At 40.3% G+C, this 13,478-nt stretch overlaps 1 protein-coding gene across 1 annotated transcript in view; it reads right to left on the bottom strand.

Moving 5' to 3' along the window:
- Window positions 1–13,478, bottom strand: part of LOC135080246 (uncharacterized) — a 241,271-nt gene that overhangs the window by 68,022 nt on the left and 159,771 nt on the right. Inside the window, exons 6-7 of the mRNA XM_063974930.1 lie at window positions 3,095–3,300; window positions 2,801–3,034 (exon numbers count right to left, since the gene is read on the bottom strand). Of these exons, the coding sequence (XP_063831000.1) occupies window positions 2,801–3,034; window positions 3,095–3,300 (440 nt within the window). The remainder of the gene's footprint in view (window positions 1–2,800; window positions 3,035–3,094; window positions 3,301–13,478) is intronic.

Below are 13,478 nucleotides of genomic sequence, written 5' to 3'. Positions count from 1 at the left end.
AGGTACTACTTAGATAGTCATGAATAACATATTGTACGATTCATTCTACTACCTATCATTAAATTAAATCTCTGTGTTACTTACTTAGTAACTAATAAGTGTTAAGTTTTGGCACTCAACATAGGTTTATAGTGTTTGAGATACTAGCGTAGTCACCCTAGCTAGTCTGCTGGTCTAACGATAAAAAAGTAATTAAAATAATTGCCTGTTCCATGTTCTGTGACTAAATAAATAAATTAAAAAACATTTCGTTACATGAAAATCCGTAATATAAAAATATAAATGTTTAAAAAAGTATGTATGTATGTATACTTTATAATATATGGGGTCATTTACGGGTATAGGGGTGCTCAACCCAATTGGAGCTGACAACGCTCCATCCAGCGGCTGTAGCGCTGTTATCGACGCCTGAATTGATGACAAAAGGCTTTTTACCCCTGAATTTTGAGCTGAATATCCTTTTGTTCTGGCGCAATGGCGCTAAAACCTGAATGACTTCAATTAAGTTTCGCAGTGAAAAGTGCTTGACATAGAAACGGATAAAATAAAAAATAAAACATTACCACCTACTCGAATACACCACACGCACGTAACTTGGTAAATTAAGTTTTGACTAGCCTTTAACTATGGACGTCGGGTCTCAGAGGCCCACCCCCCTTTCCGATTTCTCGGTTTAAACACCTTCCCGCCACGGGTTGGTCTCGACCATCTCAGTAGCTTCAGTTTTAACTGTGTTTGGACCGAAGAGGCATAAAATCGCATCTTCCGGCACTTATTACGTGAGTAATAACCATTCAAAATTTTGTCCGGGTCTGGGAGACCCGATGACTATAATTTCCATACAAACATACTTGTATGGATGTGACTTGTCAACTATAATTTTTTTATATTATATTTTTATAATCTTAAGTAAATTGTTCTAGTTTAAGAATACATAATGGCAGAAAGTATCTGAGTACATCAGCTATATTATTAGCCCAACTATCTAAAGAACATTTCAGGAGTAAGGTATTACTTGTAGACGATTCTGCTTTTGAGTTTAGATGTCTTAGAATTCACTATTGCTGCAGATTCCGATTCTGAATGGTGTACATTTTGCCTACTAAAGCTCTCAAAGAAAGATAACATATGCCTGTAGAAATAATTTGTCTTTTGTGTTCTAGGCCACTGTGTTTAATTTTAGTAACTTTAACCCTTGTCAAATTTTTTATTTTATGTCCTTCAGAAATTCTGTTCATGTTTTATGTTACATGGTTATTAATTAGCAAAGAAAAAAATATTACTTTCATATATTAATGATCGACTGTAATCAAGGAGCCTATATGTGGTGGCAAGTCAATTTACACTGAAAAATGTCTAAGTTTTTTAAATTTGCGAAAAAATAATTAAATTATGGTTAAAATTTGATTACATTTACTACTAAATCCTTTATTAATAGTTATTAGATATATATCAACTCTTTAATAAATTCAAATTGATTCAGATATGAAAATAAGAAGAATGTTAGATAGGGGTCTGTGAGACCCGACGTCCATGGAAGTGTGATTTTTTTTTCACGTCCATAGTTAAAGGCTAGATAAATAATATTTCTTACATAGGTATCTAAATTGAGGTAGAGATTCAGTCACAGTCATTTTTCTTAATCTGCTGATTAGTTAAAGATCCCGAAGCAAATTCACACCAGTGATATGGCAAAATTTCCCCAACTAAATTACGCAATGACGTCGCGTCGCAGCCGTCGCGTTTTAACGCGTCGCGCGTCACACACGCGATTAAAGATACAGATTATGAATGATATAAAAATAAATACAGCTTGTCTTAATTGGCCAGCAGTGTAGCGTCAAGCGACTGCGGTTGTCACCATGATGACGTCGCTTCGAGCGTCTCCCGCTTGTCAAGGTATTCATAAAATAAAGTTTTGTTTGTCTTACTTGGCTAGAAGCGTATCATCCAGCGTCACACGCGCAACAAAAGTTACAGAAGGAATATCATCGAAAGCAAAATACTTACTTGGCTAGAAGCGTAGCGTCAAGCGACTGCGGTTGCCGCGCGTCCACCACGATGACGTTCGGCGGTCGCGCGTCGCCGTCGCGTCGCAGCGTCACACGCGCAATAAAAGTTACAGAAGGAATATTATCGAAAGCAATTACTTACTTGGCCAGAAGTGTAGCGTCAAGCGACTGCGGTTGCCGCGCGTCCACCACGATGACGTGTGGCGGCCGCGCGTCGCCGTCGCGTCGCAGCGCGTCGAGCGTATCGCGCGCGCCGCGCCGTAAGATTCAGGTTGTAAATGATAAGGAAGAAAAGTATCGCGTCGAGCGTCTCCGGAGAGTGCAGACTTTTTATCGGCCGGTAGTTTAGATTGAAATAAATTTAGTATCGGCCGATTACTTGTACAAACTAACCAACCAGACTATCAGCCGCTATAAACTCTAACCTGTGAGAACTGTAAAAGATACAGAAGGAATATGTCTTACTTGGCTAGGAGCGTAGTGTCAAGTGACTGCGGTTGCCGCGCGTCCACCACGATGACGTGCGGCGGCCGCGCGTCGCCGTCGCGTCGCAGCGCGTCGAGCGTCTCGCGCGCGCCGCACCGTAAGATTCAGGTTGTAAATGATAAGGAAGAAAAGTATCGCGTCGAGCGTCTCCGAAGACTGTAGACTTTTTGTCGGCCGGTAGTTTAGATTGAAATAAATTTAGTATCGGCCGATTACTTGTACAAACTAACCAACCAGACTATCGGCCGCTATAAACTCTAACCTGTGGGAACTATAAAAGATACAGAAGGAATATGTCTTACTTGGCTAGGAGCGTAGCGTCAAGCGACTGCGGTTGCCGCGCGTCCACCACGATGACGTGCGGCGGTCGCGCGTCGCCATCGCGTCGCAGCGCGTCGAGCGTCTCGCGCGCGATTAAAAATACTGAAGGAATAATGAATGTAACTACATACTTGGCCAGAAGCGTAGCGTCAAGCGACTGCGGTTGCCGCGCGTCCACCACGATGACGTGCGGCGGTCGCGCGTCGCCGTCGCATCTCAGCGTCACACGCGCAATAAATGTTACAGAAGGAATATTATCGAAAGCAATTACTTACTTGGCCAGAAGCGTAGCGTCAAGCGACTGCGGTTGCCGCGCGTCCACCACGATGACGTGCGGCGGCCGCGCGTCGCCGTCCCGTCGCAGCGCGTCGAGCGTCTCGCGCGCGCCACGCACCGCGCGCCCTTCGCCGCCGACGCGCGTCGCGGCCGCGCACGCCGCTGCGCACACGCGCGATGCGCGCTCCGGGAATACGCATAGCAACTGGGGAGGGAAGGATGCTTTAGTTTTTTTCAGTAAATCACAAGTTCACTGAAAGTTTATAAGAATTTAATAATTCATAATATTGTAATAAGCTCTTATGTTTGGTTAATCATGTGACGATTTGAGCTACGATACAGTCAGTATCAAATAGTTCGGGACACCCAAAGTGGCCAAACACACCACATTCAACACAACATTACTCTACTCGTAATAGCTACAAAGACGTCATGTTGCGAACTTTTTGGTTACTTTATGTGTCACACAAACTATTTGACGCTGACTGTACCTACTACTTTCATACGATAAAACGAATATCTACAGATAACTCACTGAGAGAAGAGAAACCAGGTATATAACATTAGACACATAATAAAAATTCGTAAAATAAATAACTACTTAAGTACTGTTACAATAACACAAACTTTGCTAAAGTGATGATGAGATCACACGGGACCCTGTTCTCAAGAGCTTGTCCTAAGTTTTTATATCACATATTGTAATAGAGAGCATAACTGGCCATACTCCGATAAAACTAATTTACATTCATATCTAGTAGCTTCACCTACTCTCGTAGCTTCACCATACCAAGATCATTTCATAATTTCAAGACGTAAAGCATAGTTACTATCACCATAGTTCTCCTGTAAAATTAAGCTTAATAGGTAATTATGTAATTTTAGGCTCGAACGAAAATCATACTGTGAATTTCCAGTTCACACGAATCGAGTTAGGAATAAATTCGCTTCGACGCGTACAAGGATTATACATAAGTAGGTATGTTACTAAAGTGTTTTCGCGACTGGTTTTTGGGTTCCGTCCCCGGGGACAAACACGCGCGAACTAAATCAAACTAGTAGTATCGAGAAGTTATAATTTGACAGCTCTCTGTACTGTGAAGGGAGGTAAGTGGCTTGATATTTATGGATCTAGCAAATATTATACTTTTGAATTTAGCCTGACTCAACTTTTCATTGGATCTTACATATAGGTATGAAGTAGAAAAATAGAGTACCTAGCGAACATGTAGTTTCGTGTCAAAGATTTTTTTAATAAATTACTAGCTTTCCGCCCGCGGCTTCGCCCGCGTGGAATTTTGTCTGTCACAGAAAAACAATATCGCGCGCGTATTTACTCAACGTTTAGACCTACCCTGGACTACGACAAACATTTTAAAACCAAAATCAGCTCAATCGGCCCAGCCGTTCTCGAGTTATAATCAGACTAACGAACGTCAATTCATTTTTATTTATATCTTATATATTATTCACACACTTCACATCACACGATTAAATAACACAACTTCCGTAGGCTGATAAAACTTTATTAAACCAGTTATGCAAAACACCCTATAAAGTCCGAAAAAAATCAAATGTTAGCGCGAGTCAATTACGGTCAACGCCATCTATTAACGAAAATTGGAACTTAGTTCCGCGCGGGGGTGGCGCTACGAAAAGCGCAAATACATTTTATCTTAATCTAAACATTGCCGCCAGCCAAGGACGACTTAGTCCTTTCAATAACATTAGGATTCTATAGGGAGCATACATATTTTAGTAATAGGACGTTTCAGAATCGTGTCACGGCATTTAACTGTCACTACACGTACTAAACCATCATTTCCGGGATGGATCTCTGTTACTCTACCTAGCAACCACTTAGAGGGAGGAAGGCACTCATTTTTGACAATTACTAAATCGTTTACCTGAAGGGACCTTTGCGGAGAAGACCATTTGTATCGATTTTGAAGAGTGACTAGGTATTCCTGAGTCCAACGCTTCCAAAATGACTGTAACATGTGCTCTACATGTTGCCAACGATTAAGTCTATTCATCGGTATATCGATTACATCTTCATGAGGAACCACTGAAGGTGGACCTAACATTAGAAAATGACCAGGGGTCAGGGCGGTAAAATCATCTACTGAATCGCTTAAAGCAGAAATGGGACGAGAATTGAGACAACATTCTATCTGGGCTAAGAGGGTACTATACTCTTCAAAGGTAAGTTTGGTGTCTTTTGTAACCCGGTGAATATGATGTTTAGTGGAGCGCACACCGGCTTCCCACAGGCCTCCAAAATGAGGCGATCCTGGGGGAATAAAATGCCATTCAGTCCCGTCAGAAGCTAGAAGCTCTCTTAATTCTACAGGTAGGGACGCTTTACATTTATTTAGCATTCTAGCGAGCTCAAAATTGGCACCAATGAAATTAGTTCCACAGTCAGAATATAAATGAGCACAATGACCACGGCGAGCTGTGAACCTCTTAAAGGCAGCGATAAAGGCATTTGTTGATAGCTCAGACACGAGCTCTAAGTGTATGGCTTTTGTGACAGTGCAAATAAATATGGCAATATAAGCCTTAATTGAGGCAGCGGTTCGAAGCTTGGAAGATTTCAAATAACACGGACCGGCAAAATCTACACCACTACTAGAAAAAGGCTTCGATATAGTTACCCTGGCTGCTGGCAAGTTCCCCATCAATTGAATAGCAAACTTGGGAGAGTATCTCACACATGCAATACATTTTCTAACATGCAACTTTACTAAAGATTTAACATTTGTTATCCAATAGTTAGCACGAATAACATTTAACATAAGCAAGGGGCCTCCATGCAAAGTCCTTTGATGCGTTTGGTTCACTATCAATTTTGCTAAATGAGATTTTCCTGATACGATCAATGGGTTTTAGTGTCACGTGGGATAGGCGCGTTTTTTCATCTACCACCAACTCTTAAAAGTTGATTCTCATCAATAAATGGATGTAAAAAGTATAAAGGACTTTTCTTGGAGATACCTTGACCAGTTTGCAAAGCATTAATTTCATCAGAGAAATAGCAATTTTGTGACATTTTAATACAACAGTTCATTGCAAATCTTAGTTCATTAGTGGTTAGATATTGAGGAAATTCATTGGATAGTTCGTTCTTAGAATTAATTTTAGCTTGAATTCTTAGTTTACAATTTTTCACAAACCGTAAGCAATATGCAATCACTCTTTTCAATCTCATTAAGTTGGAATAATTTTGTATAATCAATTCATCGGGTAGTTCATCAACATTAACTGCATGCGCAACGACTTTATACTCTAAATCAGTTTCATGCAATTCATTATTCACAATAATTTCATTAGAGGAATATAACCAATGCGGCCCACTCCACCATAGTTCATGTTCTGGCAGTTGTGCAGGAGGAATGCCTCGCGAAGCACAATCTGCTGGGTTGTCTTTAGAGTTTACATGATGCCATTGACTAGATTTAGTAACATTCAAAATCTCGGCGACGCGATTACCCACAAACGTTTTCCAACTATTAGGATGCTTCTGTAACCACGCTAGAACTATGGTAGAGTCGGTCCAACCATAAACATTACAATCAGGCACATTTAAACAAGTCTTAACTCTGTCCATTAATTTTGCTGTCAATACAGCGCCACACAACTCTAGGTGAGGAATTGAGACTTGTTTTATTGGCGCTACCTTGGTTTTGGCTGCCACTAATTTAACTACAATCCCGGAACTGTTAATTATGCGAAGAAAAACAACTCCTGCATATGCTGCGTTGGAGGCATCACTAAAACCGTGTATCTCAACCTTTAAATTGGTGTTTGTAATCCCAATCCAACGTGGTAAATTAATAGTTATCATGCGGTTAAATTCATCTCTAAACGACAACCATTCTGTTTGAAAATTGAAGGGAAGTTCGTCATCCCAGCCAACACCAAGGAGCCATAATCGCTGTAAAAATATTTTAGCAACAATAACCACCGGAGACAACCAGCCCAAAGGGTCATAGATTTTAGCTATGTCTGAAAGTACTATCCGTTTAGTCAATTTTTTCTGTGAATCTTGTGAAAAATTAATTTTTAATTCAAAACTGTCCTTTTTTGGATTCCATTTAACACCTAAAGCCTTTATTGAATTTTCCATCACAATATCAAATGACTCTTGTGGTTGGCTGCCGTCCTTTGGTAAGCTATTTAGAACATCAACTGAATTTGTACCCCATTTATGTAACACAAAACCTCCACTTTGTAACAAACCAATTAACTCCTTACACAAATTAATAGCGTCATTTTCTGTATCACATCCCGACAACAGATCATCCATGTAAAAATCGCACTCTAGAACACTCGCGGCGTTAGGATATTTACAACGCTCATCACTTGCCAACTGCTTTAACACTTTGATCGCGAGATACGGGGCACACGACGTGCCATACGTAACCGTACACAACCGATATTCACTGATTGGGTCTGCAGGGCTTTTTCTCCAGACGATTCGCTGATAATCCTGGTCTTCGGGTCTCACGAGTATTTGTCTATACATACGCTGGATGTCGGCTACCAAGCAGACTTTGTGTTGACGCCAGCGTAAGAAGATGTCACGAATGTCGTGCTGAAGAGATGGACCAATCAGTAACTTCTCGTTCAGTGAAGTACCTGAACTTGTTTCCACAGAGCCGTCAAAAACGACCCGCAGCTTTGTGGTTGTGCTGTCTTCTCGAAGGATTCCGTGGTGCGGGAGATAACAAACGTCAGGCTTATTCAAGTCTGCCACAGGAACCTTTTCCATATGCTGTAGATCCTCGTACTCATCCATAAACCCCTTATAACGTTGCTGGAATACCTCATCGCGCTGGAAACGACGTTCCATGTGCAGCAAACGTTTGACAGCAAGGCTCTTCGATTCTCCGAGCGGTGTTCCATTCTTTTCAGTCGAGAACGGTAGAGCAACAATGTAACGCCCAGAGTCAGTGCGAGAATGCGTCTGTTCAAATATCTTCTCACACTGTGTTTCACTTGCTGTCTGTGTACGAGTTTGTGTGTGTAGCTCCTCCGATTCCCAGAACCGCTGTAAAATGTCATCTGTCTGAAGTTGGCTGTGCAAAACAACGATCTCCTTCATTTCAGTGTGTGGTCCCTCAACTTTGCCTGAAATGAGCCAACCCAGAAGCGAGTTCTGTGCTATAATTGAGCTATATCTTTTGACACCATCCATCAAAGGACAATGTTCGTTCTCCATACATTGTTCGCCTAAAGAACCAACAATTTTGACATATTACTACCCGAAAGCGAAATAATACGATTCTGTGTGTAAGAACAATGATTCCTGATGGACACTTGCCATAAAATTAATGATTAAGAATATTAAATCACAGCGATTTTATAATATGTCGTTTATGACAACATGGCGTCTAATGTATTGTGTGAATGTATGAACACCGATTCGCGAAAAATGTTTTGTATTGTCGTCACGCCGAGTCGCAGCCAAATAGTATAAAATAATAGAACAAGTTTTAGAAATACAACTCGGCATTCCACTTTTACAATATGCCCACATATTGCACGTAAATAAACAACATGAATCGTAGGTTGTTTCCACCCTTGTCATCTGACACATGAAATAAACTCCTATTGTATTATAGATATCGAAGCCGAATCGTATATAATAATAGAATGGGTTTTGGAGATCACTCGGGGTTCCACTTTTATAAAATACCTACATATTACATAAAAATACCACGAATCATGAGTTTTCTTTTCACCATTTACATCTGACACGAGATAACAAACTCCTATCTCCATGACTACCATCGTAGTCTATGCCAAAGACTACAATATTTTAAGCAAGAAGTTTCAAACCTTAGCGGCTACGGTAACCCCTGGGCCACATACATCATGATAACATTCGGTCGACACCGGAACGAAGTCTTGCGATTATGCAAAAAAGCATCGTATTCTAGTGCGGCTATATCACGTTCAACCGGGGTTTTAATTCGACTAAAGTCCTGACTAAAGACTGGAAGAAAATACGCCGCATTGTATGAGCACTTCGTGTTCGTTAAAGCGGCTTCAGATCTAGAGCCCACATAGTTTTCTTTCCAATAATATCCGCAAGTAGCGCTGCATGATCTTTACAACAAAAACGGCAATAGTTATTAAGGTGCCAAAATTATATGATTACTTTGGCACGGTATTATACACGTTCGAAGATTTGTCATTTTCATTCATTTCTTCATCATCATCATCATTTCAGCCACAGGACGTCCACTACTGAACATAGGCCTCCCCCAATGACTTCCACATCGCACGGTTGGTAGCGGCCTGCATCCAGCGCCTTCCCGCTACCTTTATCAGGTCGTCGGTCCACCTTGTGGTGGGTTGACATTGCAGAATATGACTTTTGATAGGTTCATCATAGAATTCGGCGGGGATATCCTCACGGAGGAAGTTCGTAAAAGGGCGGAACAAGATCTTATAATAATGCAAGGCCGAAGCTGTTACGCGCGTGCTCCTACGTGTAATCCGGCGAGTATGCAATAAATAGTAATGTCTGGTAAATAGTGGTAATACGTATCGTTCGTTCGTTCGTTTCAGCCGAAAAGACGTCCACTGCTGGACAAAGGCCTCCCCCAAGGATTTCCACGAAGACCGATCCTGCACCGCTCGCATACAGGCACCTCCCGCGACCTTCACCAGATCGTCGGTCCACCTAGTGGGAGGCCTGCCCACGCTACGTCTTTCGGCTCGTGGTCGCCACTCAAGAACTTTCCTGCCCCAGCGGCCATCAGCTCTACGAGCTATGTGCCCCGCCCCGTCTATGTCTGTATGCGCTACGATTACAGGGTATCATTTTGCATAGTCGCAAGACTTCACTCCGCTGCTGTCAAATCAATGTCGCATAATGTTATCGCAATGTGTGTGGCCCTTGGCCAAATCACAGAAGCCTATGCGAAGAAAGAGCACTTGAATGACAATAAAAATCAGGGTTACCATTTTATAAGATTTCCTCACTATTGAGGGTAACAAAGTAACATTAATAATCTAGCCATTAATTACATTTATTACCTATACGAGAAAGTAAAGCAACATGCGGTTTTATTTTAATTTGTAAAATATGTATAGCTTTAGAGTAAAAAATATCAATTTATTTACTATTAATTAATAAAAATTTATAAATAATTTGTAAAATATTAAACCCCTCATATTTGTAACAGTTTGTTCCAAGTTTAGTTTTACTGTTTTGTTAACAGTATTGCTGTTTCAGCTGTCACTGTGAAGCTTTGGGAAAATAAATAAATAGAAAAAATATTAACATAAATATTTATTTAAGTTTTTATGTTCATTATCATAATATGCCAATTTAAGTTACACTGTGTGACAGTCTTTGACACTAAACAAACTCTTCAGCTTAATAATACCTACCTACAGGGCGTTTTTAAAGTTACTCTTGCTGATGAAACAAGAAGGGTTGATTCTACTACTGAAATACAACTATTCTTACAGGACCAATATCAAATTCTCAAAAAAATTCACATCCTCGTGATGGTGATAATTTCTATGGAGAGGTTTTTTTATATTCGGTCTCTTGGGATAAGTTATTCCATTTGAGCAGTAGAATTAATCCTTTTTATTCGATCACATATAAAAACAACACAAGTGTTTAGGAAAACTTCTTCTTTGGTATGGTATCACTACGGAGTTATAATGTCGGCAACTCTGTATCACTGACTTGTAACTTTCAAACAGCATGAATAATAAGGGCACCACATTGGTTTTCTTTCTGAAAAAAGGCTTTCAGTTTTAGTACTAACCCTTTAGCACTATTTCATTGAAATAAAAATACAATAAACGCACAGAAGACTGAAATTGAGTCAAATGACGTGACATTTATAATTTGTTGACATTATGACAGTTTGACAAGACTAGGGATTGAAAAAGTTTTAATTGAAAAAGTAAAATGACAATTTATTAAAACGATTCACATGGATATAATCGATTAAAAATATTTATAAAATGTTCTGATACTTGCCTGTAGCGATTATCCAATCCTGGTTTCTACTGAAAAACTACCTCGTGGCAAGATTTTAATAAAATAATAAAATCTATCTTCTCTTTCACAATCTATAAAAGTTCATTTGGTCTATTATTATACATGTGCTATGAATGAGGGTTTTCGCGATTGAAAAATCCGCGAGATGGCAATACGTAGACGCGAGGTCCAAATGCTGCATGATTGGTGGATATCTGTCAATGTCATGTCAAAAATAACCAATCATGCAGCATTTGGACCTCACGTCTACGTATTGCCATCTGGCGGATTTTTCAATCGCGAAAACCCTCATTGGCATAGATTATGAGAGACTGGCAACTATACTAGGTTGATATCAGGTGATCCGTCTGCTCATTTGCCTCCTGTCACATAAAAAAAAAATATATATGTTTCTCACACTTCAACTGGCATTGGATTCAACATCGGATTCTGACAGTTTTACAGTTATGATACCATGAATATCAGTTTATGGTCCTAATTATTTTTATTTTATTTACGACCTTCGACCAGTTGGACACTTTAGATATCTTCTTGTAATAGTGTCAAACTGTCAATATCTTTTTAGCTTTTAACGCAAATCTAATCTTCAAAGCAGTTTAATCGATTTATTTTATTTTCAAAATCGATATTTTATTGTCTATGATGGCCGCAGGAACATCACTATACATGGACTCCCAGCAATAAAGTACGGTAATGCCTCGTACAGATTTTATCGGCAAAAATTATGGAACTTGATAGGTTTTAGACCATGCCACGCACCAAAACGTCCGGAAGTTGTAATAGTATTATAGAATAAACGTTAAAAGACTTATTTATTTAATTTTTCAATGCTTAAGTGTCCATTAGAATGAAAGGGTGCTTAATGTATTAAAAAAAATAGAAAATAATTATGATGGGTTAATGTTTTTGGGCGGTTTTTTAGGCGGTTTCTGACAATGTCCTTTGTGCGTAAATCTCTGCTCCTAAGAGAAGGTCTATCCCACTCGGTCGACTAAACGTGGGGTCTGCTAACGACAATTTGTTGATTTCAGAGGCGCAGGTTACATTTATCTCCTTTCTAGGTAGAATTGAAGCTAAGGTTTTCAGTACGTGAGCTTTCACCTCCACAATAGGTTTGTCATCGTGTCGTGAGTATAAATTGAAACCCACGACTTCCTTAGATACCGTACTGACCTTCGAATCAACACCTGTAACTCTGCTGTATAAGTGTTCCCTGTGTAATCCTAAGCGCTGAGCAGCTGATGTTGTGATAAAAGACGCCTGCGAACCTTGGTCGATCAGCGCTCTCAGGGTGTGTCTTCTGCCATCCTTGCCTCGAATCTGTACCAATGCCGTAGCCAACAAGACCTGTGTTCCGGTTATATCAGCCTTGTATACCGCCAACTGGGATGTGTCATAATCTCCAACCTCTTCATCTTCTTCGTTATCAACTTGGGTAGCATGTGTTTGTTGTGTCTCTGTAGTATTCAGGTGCAAGAGTGAGTGATGACGTCGCTGGCAAATCTTACACGAAGTGTTTTGACGACAAAATCGGACACTGTGCTTCGGAATAAGACAGTTGAAGCACAGCTGTTTTTCTATAGCAACGTCACGTCGTTCTTCTGGACTCAATTTGGTGAAATCTTTGCAACTGTGTATATAATGGTCCTTACTACAGAGTGTACATATTGGTTCAGCGCTGGCCTTAAACGATTTCAACGGTGGAGTGCGATTCACTGTCGTTTCCTTCGGAGTGGTGATGTTTAATGACTCAAGAGTTCTAAATCGCATCTCCATGAAATCCAGCAGCTCCTTAGTAGTTGGAATATCACGTGATCCTCCCAACCTCTGCTCCCATAGTCGATGACTTTCACTGTCGAATTTACCGACAATGATGTTCGTAATCAGAGGGTCCCAGTTTGTAGTCGATACGCCCACATTATTCAATGCGTTCAAAGTTTCATTTGTGGTGTCTAATAATGTGTTGGCTGATTCTGACGGAAATTTCTTCTGACCAATAAATCGTGTGATGTGTGCATGTACTATAAGTCTCTTATTATCGTATCTAGCCTCCAGCAATTCTAAGGCCTTCGTGTAGTTTGCCTCGGTTAAGGGAAATTGTCTCAACAATAACTCGGCTTCGCCCTTGAGATTGCTCTTCAAATAGTGGTACTTCTGGATGTTGCTTAACTCTGAGTTATTGTGAATTAATGATTTGAATAAATCATAAAAGCTAGTCCACTCATTGTAATTTCCCGAGAACGATGGTATTTCTATGGCAGGCAACTTAGTTCTCAAACCATATTTTGCTGGGGCGGTCACAGTGACGTTTTCACTGCCTTTGGTGACCGTGTCTACCTTGGGGG

Source organism: Ostrinia nubilalis, chromosome 17, assembly GCF_963855985.1.
Source record: "Ostrinia nubilalis chromosome 17, ilOstNubi1.1, whole genome shotgun sequence".
NCBI classification, from domain to species: domain Eukaryota; kingdom Metazoa; phylum Arthropoda; class Insecta; order Lepidoptera; family Crambidae; genus Ostrinia; species Ostrinia nubilalis.
This window is presented reverse-complemented; position numbering and strand designations above follow the sequence as displayed.